General features: G+C 42.2%; 1 protein-coding gene across 1 annotated transcript in view; it reads right to left on the bottom strand.

Moving 5' to 3' along the window:
• The window catches only part of SVEP1 (sushi, von Willebrand factor type A, EGF and pentraxin domain containing 1), a 215,440-nt gene extending 198,584 nt beyond the window's left edge, over nt 1-16,856 (bottom strand). The window contains exon 1 of the mRNA XM_055140985.1: nt 16,317-16,856. Within this exon, the coding sequence (XP_054996960.1) occupies nt 16,317-16,856 (540 nt within the window). The remainder of the gene's footprint in view (nt 1-16,316) is intronic.
• Between the last annotated feature and the right edge of the window lie 277 nt (nt 16,857-17,133).

The following is a 17,133-nucleotide window of genomic DNA, read 5'->3' as shown; positions in this document are numbered from 1 at the left end:
TAATCTTTCACTGGCTACATGGTTTGGTCTTTGCAATGACTGGTACAAATAAGCTGTGGTCCTTAAATTAGGTAATGTTAGTCAATGTGATTGAAATATATAAAGCCACGGGAAACAATTCCCTAGACTAAACAAGGGTGATGGATGGGAGTGAATAAGGGTTATCACTGAAGGTTACCATTGGAGGTAGATAGTCTTTGTTCTAAGGACAGTCTCCAAATATTTTCTCCTTATAGTTCTGAGGGACTGGAGGGTTAGCACAGCGGGTAGGGCATTTGCCTTGCAGACAGTCGACTTGGGTTTGATTCTTCCATCCCTCTCGGAGAGTCAGGCAAGCTACCGAGAATATTCCGCCCTCAAGGCAGAGCCTGGCAAGCTACCCATGGCATATTTGATATGCCAAAAACAGTAATAACAAGTCTCACAAGTAAAAATGAGCAAATCAATGAACAACGGGACGACAGTGTTAGTTCTGAGGCTACTCAGAATTTGTTTTTTTGGCTTGGTCATTGACATATCCAAGCCCACCTGGTAGTTACCTTTGTTTCATGCTTTTGCAGCTGGTGAGTAATGTTGGTGCTCTTTTACCTTCTAGATGTTCTTCCCAGATAGTACAGAGGAAAGGCAGGGGTGCATATTTTGTGTGTATGAGATCCCTGTCAAATCCTGAGCATCTCGGTGTCCCAGCATCAAACCATCCAGGCTGAGTATTTCTCAGTGGACTCTGTGTACTCTGAACACAGTTGGGAGGTCAGTTACTTACATTTTCTCTGCCTCAGTTTTCTCATCTCTACTTTGGGGGATATTAACAACAACAACAAAAAAAACCCAATAATAATAATAATAATAATGGTAATCTAACTGAAGAGGTTTTTTAATTTTTTTGCTTTTTTTTCCTTTTGGGTCATATATGGTGATGCACAGGGGTTATTCCTAGCTCATGCACTCAGGAATTACACCTGGTAGTGCTTGGGAGACCATATGGGATGCTGGGAATCAAACCTGGGTCGGCCGCATGCAAGGCAATTGCCCTACCCACTGTGCTATCGTTCCAGCCCCTGAAGAGTTTTTTCTAATGCAAAGATCAATGAGTTCATCTAAGGAAACTGCTTGGACTGGTATCTAGCAGTAGTCATTACTCATTATTGCTAACATGACTGGCTTAATGACTGTCAAGTAAGTAAACCAATTACAGTAAGACCAACATTTCATTTGGAGCATGAATGATGACAAAGTAATCATAATTGTCAAGGCTGACAAGGCAGAATGGATGATCAGGGAAAACTGTGAGTATCTAACCAATACTTCCTAAGCCAAGAAGGTAACCAGCATCAATCAGAGGGCTGGAGAGACGGTACAGCAGATAGGAAACTTGCCTTGCCCGTGGCTGACCCAAGTTCATTCCCTGGCACCCATCTATGATCCCCTTCAAGCCCTGTCAGGAGTGATCAATGATCACCACGGGGTACGGCCCCAAACCAAAGGGGGGAAGTAGTATCCACTTGAATCAGTGGTGTCATAAGAATGGCATCATGAGTGTGGTCAAAGGGCCGTGTTCACAGTGATGTGGAGAGAGGATCTAAATTTAGAACCTCTGAGGCCTGCAGATTGTCCCAACACTTAGTGGGTAGAGTGCAGTGGGGTTTGCCTTTTGCACCAGCTTCAGGAGGAGGATACGGAGACAGGGATTCAGGCCAGTCCGAGAGCTACTCAACCCTTCATGATGTTCCCCAGGGAAAATGTGCTGAGGGACATGTTGGCTAAAATTTTTATAATCTAGAATTTAAAAAGACAAGAATCCATTTGCTATTTCTTGGAGAAGATGCCATAACTATATCTTAGTTTTAATGAGAAACTAATCCATAAGTATAGTACTATTCCTGCTTACTAACATCAGAAATACAAAGATATGCCTTTTCAAAAATTCTAACATCACCATATCATTTTGGAGTAGCAGATAAAAGGTCGAATAAGATGTGACTTCTGTGACCAAGCAGAGAGAGACACTGTGGCTTAGACAACAGTATCTGTGTAAGAGTTAAGCACTGGGGCTGGAGCGATAGCACAGTGAGTAGGGCGTTTGCCTTGCATGCAGCTAACCCGGGTTTGATTCCCAGCATCCCAAATGGTCCCCCGGGCACTTCCAGGAGTAATTCCTCAGTGCAGAGCCAGGAGTAACTCCTGTGCATCACCAGGTGTGACCCATAAAGCAAAAAAATAAAATAAAAGAGTTAAATACCATATTCACCTACTTCTTTATCTAGTTCAATATTTCTCCTAGCTTATTTGGAGAAAATATCAAATAGATTAATATAAGTGTCTCTGCAAAAATTCCTGAAAGGACCCAGCCAATTAAATTCTGATATTGGGTCTTTGGCTTGAAACTATATGAGAAAGAAAAAACTGAAAGAGAAAAAGTGAAACAGTAAGTCACCAATATTGTCTGTGTTTGTGAACTACCACTGTGGGCCCTCTTTGGAGAACTCTCCATCTTTTCTCAGATCCCCTTCCAGAACCACCAAGTAATTCCCTATTTCTGGCATTATCTTTCTTGGTCCACAATGAGGTGACTCAAGTCCAGTTATTTTCCATGACTTTATCCAGGGAAGTCTTTTGCTTTGCCCAATATGGATAGGCTGTTTCTTGAGTCCTCTTTCCATTGACCTTGTCTAAGTCTCCCTGGTCTCAAATCTCTACCCTGACTGGTGGTGCCTATGTCTATTACAGGGTCTTCTTTGGTGCTGGAAGACTTTTCTACCTATGTGGAGGGCAGGAGAGGAAGACAGTGAATTAATACCCTCCAAGAAGCAAACTTATCAATGATTTATGAAACTAGGTCTATAAATACCCCTGGATTCTTCTCTGCCAAAATTATTCTAGGGCTTGAATTTCATTCTGTGTCCCAGTGTTGGGGGAATGAGGTACTAGTTACTTTTCTAGAACATGGATCCATGAAATCAGGAGGTATGTGCAATCTTCCATTGTTGCTGGCTCTTTTTTAAAATATGAAATGATTTTTTTTATGTGCTGGCATGGATGTGGGGAGAAAGGAACTCTCATTCATTTTTTAAAATTAGAATAGTTGCTATGAATGCCAACTGGCCCATCCTTTTTGGAAAACAATATGGACATTCCTCAAAAAACTAAAAATTGAGCTTCCCTATGATCCAGCAATACTACTTCTGAGAATGTACCTTCAGGGTGAATGAACACAATAAAAATGACATCGACACTTGCATGTTCATTGCAGCACTGTTCACAATAGCCAGAACCTGGAAACAACCCGAGTTTCAAAAATAGCTGACTGGATAAAGAAACTTTGGTACACCTACATAATAGAATACTATACAGCTATTAGAAAAAAACGAAGTCATACAACTAGCTTATAAGTAGATGGACATGGAGAATATCATGCTAAGTGAAATGAGTCAGAAGGAGAGGGACAGACATAGAATGACTGCACTCACTTGTGAAATATAAAATAAAATAGTATCACTTTATCACTTGTCATCCTGTTGTTCATTGATTTGCTTGAGCAGGCACCAGTAACATCTCCATTCGCCCCTGTAGCATGCTAGTGTAGCCCAGTGATATCTGCTCACTTCAGGAATAGGAAGAGCCTCAAATCGTTCATTCAGGGTTTTGATGAAGAAGTCTGACCATCTCGTAGGTGGGCAGTCACGTGTTCTTTTGACATCCCGTGGAATCCAGTCGGTAACAGCTCTAGTCCAGCGGTCATCTCCAAATCGCATTACATGTCTGGCCAATCTGATTTTTGACACCTTGGCAAAGCAGACAGCATCCCTGATTCTTGATTGTCGACAGAGGTCAGAACTCCAGATTCTTTCTCTCACTTGAGTGAAACGTGATATTCCAAGCATAGCTCTTTCAATTCCTCTTTGGGAGACCCGAATAGCGTTCTCATCCTGTTTTCTTAGGGCCCCAGTCTCTGAGGCATATGTTAGTGCAGGAAGAATGGTGGAGTCGAAAAGATGTGCCTGGAGCTGGAGGTTCTTTGTCCTCTTAACCACTTCTTCGATGCTCTTGAAGTTGTTCCACACTGCTCTCTTCCTCCTGCACAATTTAGGTGCCAGGTCGTTTGTCATGTTGTTCTCAACCTAGGTACACATAGCTGCATTCAAAGATGGTTGTTCCATTGAGGGCAAATGGAACGTCAGGAACTAGTCCGTTTCTCATGAACATTGTCTTCGTGAGATTCAGCTGCAGTCCAACCTGTCCACACTCACCGTCAAAGTGGGCCAGCATTCGATGACCGCTTCAGTCTCAACAGAATCAAAGGCCTTCTTTAAATCAATGAACATTAGACAGAGCAGCATCTTGAACTCTCGCGAGACTTCAATAGGTTTGGTCACAGTGGGGATATGGTCAATTGTACTGAATCCTTTTCAGAATCTGGCTTGCTCGCATGATTGTCCTTGATCTCGTGTTCTGCCAATTCTATTCAGGATGACTTGAGTGAATAACTTGTAGACGAACAACAGGCAGATTGGGCGATAGTTCCCAACGTCGTGGATGTCTTCCTTCTTGTACAACAGGATGGTCCTGCTAGTTTTCCATTGGGATGGAACCTTACATTCAGACAGGTAGCATGTGAAGAGCCGAGCCAGTGTATTGATGACTACTGGCACCAGATTCTTCAGGTGTTTGGGTCAAAATAACATAGTTTGAGATTAAAACCCAAGAACAGCAGAGACAAAGGCCACAAGGATTGCTCCATGGTTTAAAGCCTGCCTCAAGTGCTGGGGGAGAAGGCAGTTGGGATAGAGAAGGTACCATTAAGTCAATGATGGCTGGAGGGATCACTCGGTATGGGAGATGTGCACTAAAATTAGACAAAGGATCAAACATGGTGGTCTCTTGGTATCTGTATTGCAAACCACAACACTGTAGCACTGTAACACTGTCGTCCCGTTGTTCACTGATTTGCTCAAGCGGGCACTAGTAACATCTCCATCGTGAGACTTGTTGTTACTGTTTTTGGCATACCAAATATGCCATGGGTTCTCCGAGAAGGATGGAGGAATCAAACTCCAGTTGGTCGCGTGCAAGGGAAACACCCTACTCGCTGTGCTATGGCTCCAGTCCATTGCAAGCCATAATACCCAAAATTAGAGAGAGAGTAAGAAGGAAAATTCCTGCAATAGCAGCAGGAGGTTAAGTGGGATAGGGGTGGCGGGGGGCAGGGCACGGGATACTGGGGACATTGGTGGTGTGAAATAAAAACTGGTGGAGAAAGGGATGTTCGATCACTGTATGAATGAAACTCAATCACAAAAGCTTTGTAATGGTATCTCACGATGCTTCAATAAATAAATAAATAAATAAATAAATAAGTAAATAAATAAATAAAATTTAAAAGTCAAAGATGGGAGAAGTAATGTAGCAGGTAGAACACTTGCCTTTCATGCAACCAACGCAGGTTCAATCCCAGGCACCACAGATGGTCGCCCCTGAGCACCGATAAGGGTGATCTTTGAGCACAGATCCAGGAGCACACTCTGAGCACAGGTAGGTAACCCCCTTGAGAGAGAAAGACCAGAGTATGTGTGTGTGTTTGTGTGAGAGAGAGAGGGAGAGAGAGAGACAGAGAGACAGAGAGAGAGAGAGAGAGAGAAGGATTTATTTGCAGATGGGGACTCCATTGGTACAAGTCAAAATGTGTAAGTCAAATCAAAACACACTATCATACAACACATTTATTTGTGCCTGAACCCTCCTAGCCATCAGCAATAGCAGGCAAATGGATGCTGATTTAATGAACAGAACAAAAATCACAATAACAATAATGCTTGATGGCAAGAGGAGAACTGTGAGATGGGTTCTTTGAGGGACTGATTTTATTTGCATGGGATCATCTGCCCGCCCTGAGAGTTCTCTGATTTGTTTTGTCTTTGCTTTTGGAGAGGGCTACACCCAGCTGTGCTCAGCCAGTTTCCTTCTGGCTCTGTACTCAGGGACCTGTGAATGTTGTTTGATAAAGATTGCCAGTGAGAAGGAAAGAAACTGAAGTCAGCATCTCTCATATATGTTGTCTGCTGGCCTGGAAAGGTGATGAAAGCCATTATTTTACTCTTAGTGACCTCAACTCTCTGTTCTATGTCAAAATCCACAGGTGGTTTGCTAAGCAGTGACACAATCGGGCTCCTTGGCATAGAAATATGCTGATTTCTCCTTGAGTTTGGCTTCTCAAGGTTCACCGTGTCACCAAAACAGCTGAGTAATGAGTAACAGGGTCTCTGGGGTCCATGCTTTCAACCCAGCACAATTTTCCAATCCTGATGGATTCACTGCTGCAGTATTTGACATTGGGCAGGAAAAAAATAATAAGGGTTTATTTCAATTGCCTGCTGATAAGTTCCAAAGCATCATTTTTCTTTCTTAAAGCAAAGCTATATTGCAGAATAGACTATAAAGTTCTCTAGGATTGAAATGTTAAGAATCATCTTTGAAATTAAAAATTCTATTTTCCATTAGCAATTAGTATATTCTTTATTGAATTGGTACTGGTAGACATTAAAGAACTAAAGCAATGGGACCAGAGAGAATATAGTATAGGAGGTAAAGTACTCGCCTTGGGCTGTGGTTTACCTGGGTTTGATTTTGGTACAGCATGTGGTCCCCCAAACCCAGAGGATAGTAGTGATTCCTAAGCACAGTCCAAAGTAATCCATGGGTACAGCTGGGTGTAGCCTTAACATCCCTTCTGCCCAACTCCCACTCCCACCACCAAAAAGCAGAGAATCAAGGTTAATGGGAGCACTTCAACAGCAATTCTTAAAAAGTATAAAACTCAGGATATATATGCATATATATGTATTTATACTCCAGCAATTACTTACAACAGTAACATATACAAAGTATATTTTATTGAGTAAATGGCTAAACATATTAATGTTTCTTAGTAAATGCTTCAGATGTGCAATTAGCTCTAAGAACTTGAATTAAGGTGTTTCTCATTAGTCATGCAGAAAGTCACCTCCTAAAAAATTTAAATTACATTATTTCATCTGAAACAAGGTAGCTACCATGAGTTCGACATATGTAGTAATTAAAATTTAAGCTCAAATTCACCTCCAAAAGACGTGAAATATAAGCTCTGAATCAGAAGCATCTTTGTTGCTTAACTCTCTATATAAATAAAACAGCAACCACTGGGATGACCCCGTGGGAGAGACACATTAGCATAAAGTGAGTGAGTACTTTAAAGGTATTCTCATAGAGACTGATGAAAAATGTGTCCCACATTTTATTTTCTCATTATTATTCTTTTCAAATGAAGCAACCTAACAGCATTCATATCCTGCATAAGTATCTCACATTTTTCCCACTCAAAGTCGTTCTCCAAACTAGAGCAGATTACTGAAAGTAAGCAGATTTTATGCCAGAAATCAACTCTTCCTTCATAGGACTCTGGGAATTGCAGATACAATGCAATAAAAGGATTTTACTTCTAATGAATGATTCTTCTGGTATCAGGAATCAAACTTAGTCTCACACATGCATGACATGTTCGCTACCTTTGAGCAATATTCCCCACCTGGAAATTATTTTAAGATAGAGGTCTCCTATCCTGAAAGCTGCTCAAGAAATGCCAAAGAAGATCATGCTTTTCTATTAATTTGGGTTTATTCAATTAATACTAAGATACTGGCTTTACTGTGTAGTGAGTCCCTTGCCACTATTTATATAATTGTTCTTTGTATAAGCTTCTGAACAATGCAGTTTAGAAGCTCCTGGCCTCTAAGAAACTTACCATAAGAAGTTTCTGTTGCCAAAAATTAAAGAGATTAGTCAGGAATTCCAATAGATTTTTACTAAACATAACATTCCTAGCTAAGGACTAAGAACCTCTCACTCTTCCAATCTGAGCTGGGTCAGACTATCATCACTCTTGCCTTCTCAGAATTTGTCCTTTCCTGTCTCTTCAAAAGCTCCATGAAAGTTAAGTACGGGTATGGGATCAAGTTTTCACCAGCAAAATACACTTGGAAGTATTGTGTCAATTACCACTTAACAAGTGACATGCCTTCATTTGCACTTTCTACCTTTCTGGTGTCTGGAACAAGTCGCTTGAAGTAGGAGTTCTAACAATAATGTCCCAGACTGAGGTATTCTAAAACTGGTGGACAGCTGAATGAGACTCAAGATCCCTGAAGACACAGAACGGCCACGTTGGTTCTGGAATTTTCTACTCAAGAAAATTTAAGAAATAAATGCTTCTTGTGCTCATGCTTAAGCGAGTAAAATGTGAGAAGTTTTCATTACAGCCAGTTAAACTTATTCCTGGCTAATTCATTGGGTTAAAAACGAAGGGCTAAAGGCAAACCTGGAGGGATTATGAATTTCACATAAGTCACTGAGAAGGTCATGTTAGAACACAAGAACAATCATGGCAAAACAAGACTAATAAATGAAAGGCATGAAAAGACTCAATTTTTCACTGATTTCTGAATTCAAATCTAAATAACACCCAAGAGTAGTAGAGATACGGACCAGGAGGTCTGCCCCACAGCTTGGAAATTCGCCTCACATGCTGGGGGAAAAGGCAGCTCAGATAAAGAAGGGAACACCAAGTAGAGGATGTTGGGAGGACCCATTCAGGTTGAAAGATGAGAGCTGAAAGTAGACTATAGACTGAACATGAAGGTCACTATTGCAAACTACAACACCCAAAAGGAGAGAGAACAAAAGGGAATGCCCTGCCACAGAGGTGGGGTGGGGTGGCGGGGTGGGGTGGCGGGGGATGGGGTGGGGGTGGTGGGAGGGATACTGGGATCATTGATGGAGGTGAATGGGCACTGGTGGAAGGATGGCTAAACGATCACTGTATGAGTGAAATGCAAACACAAAAGTTCATAAGTTTGTTACTGTACATCACAGTGATTCTCTAATAAATTTTTTTAAAAAAATCCAAATTTTGAACTCAAGATTGAGTCACTTGAGAATTATTTGCTTTTTCTTTTCAAAAGAGGAATTTCAGTACTATTTTGCCTGGAAAATATACAAGATCAGGATATATATTATGTCCTGAAGATACATTTGTTCATTTATACTTATAGTTATGAGATTAGGAAAGGTGTTCTGGGAGAAATCATGGTAGTATGAAATTATTTAAAAGTAATGAAACACAAAAGTGAAATTATTTTCAGAGATACATTGATAAATATATTGTTTTTTTCTCTTTTTGGGTCACACCAGTGATGCACAGGCATTACTTACTCCTGGCTCATGCACTCAGTAACTACTCCTGGCAGTGCTCGGAGGACCATATGGGATGCTGGGAATTGAACCCGGGTTGACTGTGTGCAAAGCAAACACCCTACCTGCAGTACTATCACTCCAGCGCCATAAATATATTGTTTTAGCATCAAAAGACAACTTAGTTTCTACAGTAATGAGCAAGGTTTTAAAATCTAAATTGCATTGTGAAGACCAGAGAATGGGTTCAAACAGTTGGAGTGCTTGCTTAGCATGCAAATGCTCTGAGTTGTGCAATACACATAACTTCCAAGGCATAGCTTGACTGCCCTCCCATAGCAGGGCTAATGATTGCCATGGGGGAAACTCCTCCTACAAAACTTAATTAATTATTCTTTGAAAGCCTGGGATAGCTGAATCCACTGTACTACACAATAATCCACAACTATCCAGTGTCCTTACTAAAGATGAAAAACTAAACCTTCCTTATTTCTTCAGCATCTGCATCATCAGCAGCATCACTGAAAAGATTATTATAGATCAACTGTATAAGAGCAAAATGAGTTGACCTAATATAATTAATAAAGGTTTTAATCTAATAGCACCCAACATGTCTGGATTTTATTATAAAACTTAAAAAGCAAATGTTGCTGTTCTATCCTGTGAGGCTAAGAGAGCAGATTACTTTCTAGGTAAAGGTGTGAATGTGTTCCAATCTGGTCATATCATGACTGGGCTACTTCCCTGCAGCTGTAGGCAAGCTTTCTCTTGAGCCCCAGCACTCTGGCCAGCTAAAGCCAGTTTTTTTGGCAAGACAGCACATTCCCCACCAGAGGATCATATTTCTGGAACTCTGGGACAATGAAGAAAGCAGGCTTCTTTTTCCAAAGGAACTTCATAGCATCTGTTTGTTTAACAGATATTTAGCCAATGGGAGATAATGATGCTTGTTTAGTCAGATACTTCTGAGGGACTCTGATCCATTCTATCAATCACGTCTCTGAAAGAACTTGATCTTACTTCGTATTTTACTTCTTTAATGTTTCTACACTTTGATGATTGGTAGGCTGTGATGTCTAAAAGGAAAAAAAGACTTACACCACAGTTAATCTCGTCCAACAGAACATGACATTGGTCAGCATATATAATCCCCATCAAGTTGTGCAAGTCTGATACCAAATACAAACATGGAGGGATGGTAATCCTTTTATTTTGTTTTATTTTTACTTCAGTTCATCTAATGTGCTAAAGATAACAACAAGTATCACAATGATAAAGGAACTTCTACATCTGTATGTTTTACACAAGAGTGTGGCGTGTCCAAATTGTGAAGGGAAGTTAAGAGTTTGCTTTAATTTATTTTTTCTTGGGGGCCATGCCCAGCTGTGCTCTGTACCTGGTGGTACTCAAAGGACATATGGAGTGCCAGGGATCTATCTTGAGTCAGGTTGTAAGCAAGCACCCTAATTACTACACTATCTCTCCAGCCCTGTACTTGTATCTATACAGCTATGTTACATATATTCATATGCTCTGTTTATATCTACATTTACTGGATAGGAATCCAGTTTCAAACAAAAAATTTGAAAAACTTATGCTTTTTGAAGAAAGTAATTAATGCCACAAAGATACCCAGTGATTTTTTAATTTCACCTCTGGGTCAGATGGCACTGTTTTATTAAGCTTATTATTCACACACACCCCTGGGAATCTAACAATCTGCATCATTTCCATGAGGACATGTATAAAAAGTGTTATATCAAAACCCAAACTACTCAGGTCAACATTTTCAAATTGAGTCTGCTATGAAACATGCCTGTCTAAACTCTATATAAAAAAAACAAGTCTAGCCTCTGCTAAAGCCATGTCTATACACTAGATCGTCTATGAACTTTGGGGCTAGAGTGATAGCACAGTGAGTAGGGTGTTTGACTTGCATGGGGCCGGACTGGGTTCGATTCCCTCTCAGGGAGCCCGGCAAGCTACCGAGAGTATCTTGCCCGCATGGCAGAGCCTGACAAGCTTCCCGTGGCATATTTGCTATGCCAAAAACAGTAACAACAAGTCTCACAATGCAGATGTTACTGGTGCCTCCTCGAGCAAATCAATGAGCAACAGAATGACAGTGACAGTGACCATATTTTATTTAGATCTGAGAATGTGTTCAGAGGCTTGGATATGTTCCAATGAAGACATGTCCCAATAAAGTAGGCTTCTGGGTTAGTCAGGGACTGAATCCAGATGACCCTCTCTTGTACCTTCTTATAACCCAAGCAAAATAAGGAAAGAAAAATAAAATCCAGGGTAAGTTCAATTACAAACTTCTGAGAAGTCTCTGCCTATTACAAATGGATCACAAATGGACCTAGGCTGAAAAAAGGAACTGAGAACTAAGTTGGCATTTCCACTTTATAAGACAGGACATAGCATTTGGAAAAAAGGCAGATGACAGTGTAGTTCTCGGGGCAAGTAATGTGTACCTGACTCGTGAACTACTGTGGATCAGCAGAACTAGAGGATCTTGGGGAAATGTCCAAACCAAACAAAGGAACTGATATATGGCAAGTTTTTCCCTTACACCAGGGGTTCTTTGCTGATGGAATGGGCACTGACTTGATGAAAAGCCAGCCATCGGAACCTTAAGAGCACTTGGAGTGGAGAACAAAAGAAAGCTGGGTTAGTATCATCATGGTGCTTGAAGCAATGACTTACTAAGCATTTTTATGGAGTCATTTCATGACTTAAAGGCAAACTACTTACAATGTTCATAGGAAGTTAAAGGCACAAATAAAAAGAACCAGAGATTCAACCGACTGATGACTTGATATAAGCTGTTATCAAAGCATAATTAAAAGGCAAATGAAACAGGGACAAAAAATCTTTACCACATACTTGGCAGGGGCAGGTTTACTATGAGGGTGAAAGGGCAATGCAAACTAACATGAATAAGAACAATGCTCAAATGGAAAAAGGAGAATCCCAAAATATATTAATGGATATTTAAAAAAAGAAGAGCTATATGTGACCAACTGTTGGAATGGAAGCACAGCAGGTAGGGCGTTTGCCCTGCACACGGCCAACCCAGGTTCTATCCCTCCGTCCCTCTCAGAGAGCCTGGCAAGCTACCGAGTGTATCCTGCCTGCACGGCAGAGCCTGGTAAGTTCCCCGTGGCATATTCGATATGCCAAAAACAGTAACAAGTCTCACAACAGAGACATTACTGGTGCCCGCTCGAGCAAATCAATGAACAGCAGGATGACAGTGCTACAGTGCTAATATATGTGCCCAACATAGATTTTTAAAAACTGTTCTGTTTTATTATTAAAGCTCCATTTTTCATATATAAAGTTAGGGCATATGTTCAAATTATACCAATCTGTTGGCTGTATCCTAGGTATTGACCATGTATTTATGTGGGATTACTACTTGGTACCAAAAGGCAAGGAATTTAGAACATATCAAAGGCCTTGCTGTAAAAACGAGCATATTCTTCAATAAAATAATACCATTTTAGGAACTTACATTGAGAAAATCATTACAGTTATGGGCAAAAATCAGTCACGCACTGTTTTTGTGTATTGTCACAACTTGAATATTTGGGAGTAATTACATGATGAAAATAAATGCACATTTAGAGTGCAGTGCCATTTGGTTGTAAGAAAAGAGCAATGCAGAGATATGTTTCTTATTATGGAAAAAATATGAAAATAAGGTAGAATAAAAGAATATAGAAGAGAATTATGATATCATCCCTTTATGGTAAACACTATTATATATACATATGTATGTAAGCATGACAACAGACAACTGCAAAAATGTCAAAGAACTACATATCAAAATACTGGTGTCACTTATAGGAATTTTTAAATTATTTTATTTATGTTTTGTTTGGTTTTTGTGGAGCCACACATGGTGGCGCTCAGGGCTTACTCCTGGCTCTGTGCTCAGGGATCAAACCTGGCAGGGTTTGGGGACCACATAGGATGTCAGGGATCAAACCCAGGTTAGCCATATGCAACGCAAACTCTCTACCTATTGTACTATCTCTCAGATCTTGGTTATTTTATCTTATACAACAAACTCTTGGTATCCCTCAAATAAAATGTATTTAATGTTTCTATATTGAAATAAAAATTTGGCTGGTTTCATTCAGAGTACATTGAGATTACTTCATATGAAGTAATAAATAGATAAGAACCTAATTTTAAAAGAATAGAATTTTAGGGGGCTGAGGAAATAATACAGTGGGTAGGTCACTTGCCTTGCATGTAGCTGATCTGGCCTCAATTTTTGATAACATATATAGTCCCCCAAGCCCTGCCAGGAGGAATCCCTGAGCACCGCCAAGTGTGGTCACACAAATTGGTCTTTAGAAAGAATTTGATTTCTGAGATAATATCATAATATTATAAAATTATGATAATTACATCACTTTGGCAAAGCTTAAGATTAGTGGATAATGGGGTTTACTAGAAAGTTATGAAGAGATCAAATTCTGTAAGCCTTTAGTACATAATAAAAGGGCATTCAAGGCCAGATTTGTGGCCCAGTGACAGAACACATGCTCTGAACATGGAAAACATGGGTTTAATTCCTGACACTGCAAAAGGGGAAAAAAGTAAAAGCACATTTGATTACATGGAAAGAGCTGGGTGACTACTAAGTAAATGGTGCTGGGACAACTAACTGGTTACCTATTTACAACTCTTCCCCCCCCTCCAAAAGAAAATTAGAGATCTTTGTCATACCATATACACAGATGGCTTAAACTGTTAAATGGAAAACTGTGCCTCTGATTTAGGGAGTGATTTGCTTCTAAAATTACAAGCAAATATAGAGTTAAGCACAAAATCTAACATATGTGAGTATATAAAAATTTAAATTGCATCACAATACTCTAATAAGCAAAAGTAAAAGGCAAAGAACTGGGAAAAAATTGCAGGATATAATAATGACTAGCAGGCTCTACTATATAAAGAACCTTTACAATTCGTTAAGGACGGGGGACAGTATTCATAAATGCAAAATGAGAAAAAAATGACTCGGCAATTATCAGTGCAAAAAAACAAATTGGAAAATGTTCATCTTTGATCACTCTTTTTAAGGAACTGCTAAAATGATACTTCTTTTCTTCTTTTTTTTTTTTTTGGCTTTTTGGGTCACACCCAGCGATGCACAGGGGTTACTCCTGGCTCATGCACTCAGGAATTACTCCTGGCAGTGCTCGGGGGACCATATGGAATGCTGGGAATTGAACCCGGGTCAGCCGCGTGCAAGGCAAATGTCCTACCTGCTGTGCTATCGATCCAGCCCCAATACCTCTTTTCTTAAACTGGAAAAATGTAAAAAATAATAGCACATGCTATTGGTGAGTCTCTGGCAACTTACTTCTATGAGACTCTGCCAATGGTATACTATACAGCCCTGAATACAGAATTAGACAATATGCTTTGTTTGGGGGGCACACCCACAAGAGTGAAGCTCTTACTCCTAGCTTAGGCTAACTAAGACTCTGAACACTCAGGGTTCACTCCTGACACAGCCCAGAGGACCATATGGGCGTCATTCACTGATTCCAGGTTAGCAGCATGCAAGGCAAGCACACTACTGGCTGTACTTTTCTTCTAACCCCATGAAGTAAACAATACAGTAACACACACTTCCAAATGTTCCTAGCTTTGCAGAAACTTTACAGAAATTCTCCCTAAAGAAGTAAAAGAGTTCACAAATATTTGTGTTTACTGAAATTTGGTTAATAAAACCAGCATGTCCAACAATATTTCACTGGTAAAAGTCACATCATTAGCATTCAGTGGTATGCAACTAATGTACAGCACTATGCTAAGAAACAACAAAGGAAATCAAGATATAACAAATGGAAACTATAAACCATAAAACAGCAAGACATCAATTTGGCTAAAAGTCTGTACAGCAGTGCACTCTAGGCAAACGTTCAATAGCATGCAGAGTGCCTTTGTAAGAATAGTGAGATTAATGCTTTCCCCTCCAGCTTCGTTTCATTCATTCCACAAACATTAGCCTGTGCCTGACATTTCTACACGTTCCGGATTTTCTTCAGCCATATACATATATATATATATATATGTAGATATGTCTGTGTATTGTCTGTAATCAAAAGATATTAAATTTTGCAACAATCCATCACCTAAAATGGCACCTTCTCTTTCTTCCACGTGCAAAAGTAATTTTTTTTAACTTGAATCACCAGACTGGAGCAATGGCACAGTGGGTAGGGCGTTTGCCTTGCAAGCGGCCGATCCCGATTCCTCAGTCCCTCTCAGAGAGCCCGGCAAGCTACCGAGAGTATCCCACCCGCACTGCAGGGCTTGGAAAGCTACCCCTGGCATATTCGATATGCCAAAAACAGTAACAAGTCTCACAATGGAGACATTACTGGTGCCCGCTGGAGCAAATCGATGAATAACAGGACGACAGTGCTATACTTGAATCACCGTGTCACCATGAGATAGTTACAAAACTTTCATGATTGAGTTTCAATCATACAATCTTCCAACACCCATCCCTCCAGTGTACATTCTCCACCACCAATATCCCTCATATAACTCCTGCTACCCTTCACGCCCAGCCTGCCTCTCTGGCAGGTACTGCAAGGAAAAAATAATTTATAAGGGACTCAGATAAAAAAAAATCAGAAGGGCCCATGCCGAAGTGTATACGGAAAGCACGCCACAATTAAGTATTGGGAGAAATATCCAGGCCATTGCTATATGCCACCTTCAGAGACCCTTCCTAAAACAGTCTCACCTGTTCCAACCTGGACACGCTGCAGGGTGCCAGCATCTTAAGGACCGCATCCTTAAAAGCTCCTCAACGACCACTTAAGGAGCTTGACAGCTCACCCAACGTTCAAAATCCATCAGTCCCCCGGGGGACCCCCTAGTAGGAGAGGGGTAGTAGGCACGGATTCCTGGAGGGGGACGTTTGCCTGGGGAAAACTCGGGTCTGCCCAAGTCTGAACCCCGAGACAGATTCGGGCAGCCAGTGGCGGCGTGAGGACAGGGCCCAGGGGGTAGGGGCAGCGGGGTGGGGAGGGGGGATGCGGCGAGCGCCTTACCGCGGCTTGCTGGAAGGCGCCCTTGGTGTAGGTGCCGCCGCCGCGGTAGGTGATGGCCGGGATCTCGCGGCCGAGCAGCGCGCACTTGTGCTGGTGGGCGCGGCGCGTGGAGATGTAATCGACGCGCGGCACCACATTGTTCTTGGACGAGAAGGTCACGATGGCCACGCGCGTGGCGGTGGGCACCACGGGGAAGTCGGACAGCAGCTTGCGCACGAACCGGAGCTCGCTGCGGAAGTTGGCTTGGCCCACGCTCGACGACTCGTCCACCAGGAACACCAGCTCCAGGCGCTCGCTGAGCTCCCGCAAGCGCCGCACGCGGCGCCGGAACGCCTGGCCCAGCCGCTCCACTTTGCTCGCGGCGGCCGCCGCGTCCTCGCCGGGCTCGGGCGCCGCGGCCAGCAGCCGCCCCGGGGCCCCGGGCGCGGCCTCCGGGAAGAAGCGGAAACTAAAGTTGCGCGACGGGGGCAGCTGAGGAAAGGTGGCCCAGCCCGAAACGAGCGCCAGAGCCCAGCAACAAAGGGCCAGGCGCGGCCACATCGCGCCGGACACGGAGCGGCCAGGGGGTCCCCCGGCGCGTCGGTTGGGATCCCGGGCGCGCAGCGGCGCGGCGGGCGGAGAGGGGCGTGCGCGGGGCGCGGGGCGGCGGCGAGGCTCGGCACCCTCTTATCGGACACCGGCACCGCTGCTCCAGTGGGCAGCCCGAGGACTCGCTCTCTAACCCTTCTCGCGCCGGCCCTTTTTTCCTTCCCTCTCTCCTCCCCTCGCTCCCCGAAGCCTATAAAATGTTGGAAGGGAAAGGGGGCAGTCAAGCAAG

This window comes from Sorex araneus, chromosome 1 (genome assembly GCF_027595985.1).
Source record: "Sorex araneus isolate mSorAra2 chromosome 1, mSorAra2.pri, whole genome shotgun sequence".
NCBI lineage: Eukaryota > Metazoa > Chordata > Mammalia > Eulipotyphla > Soricidae > Sorex > Sorex araneus.
Note: the sequence above shows the minus strand (reverse complement) of the source record. Positions and strands in the feature narration are given on the sequence as shown.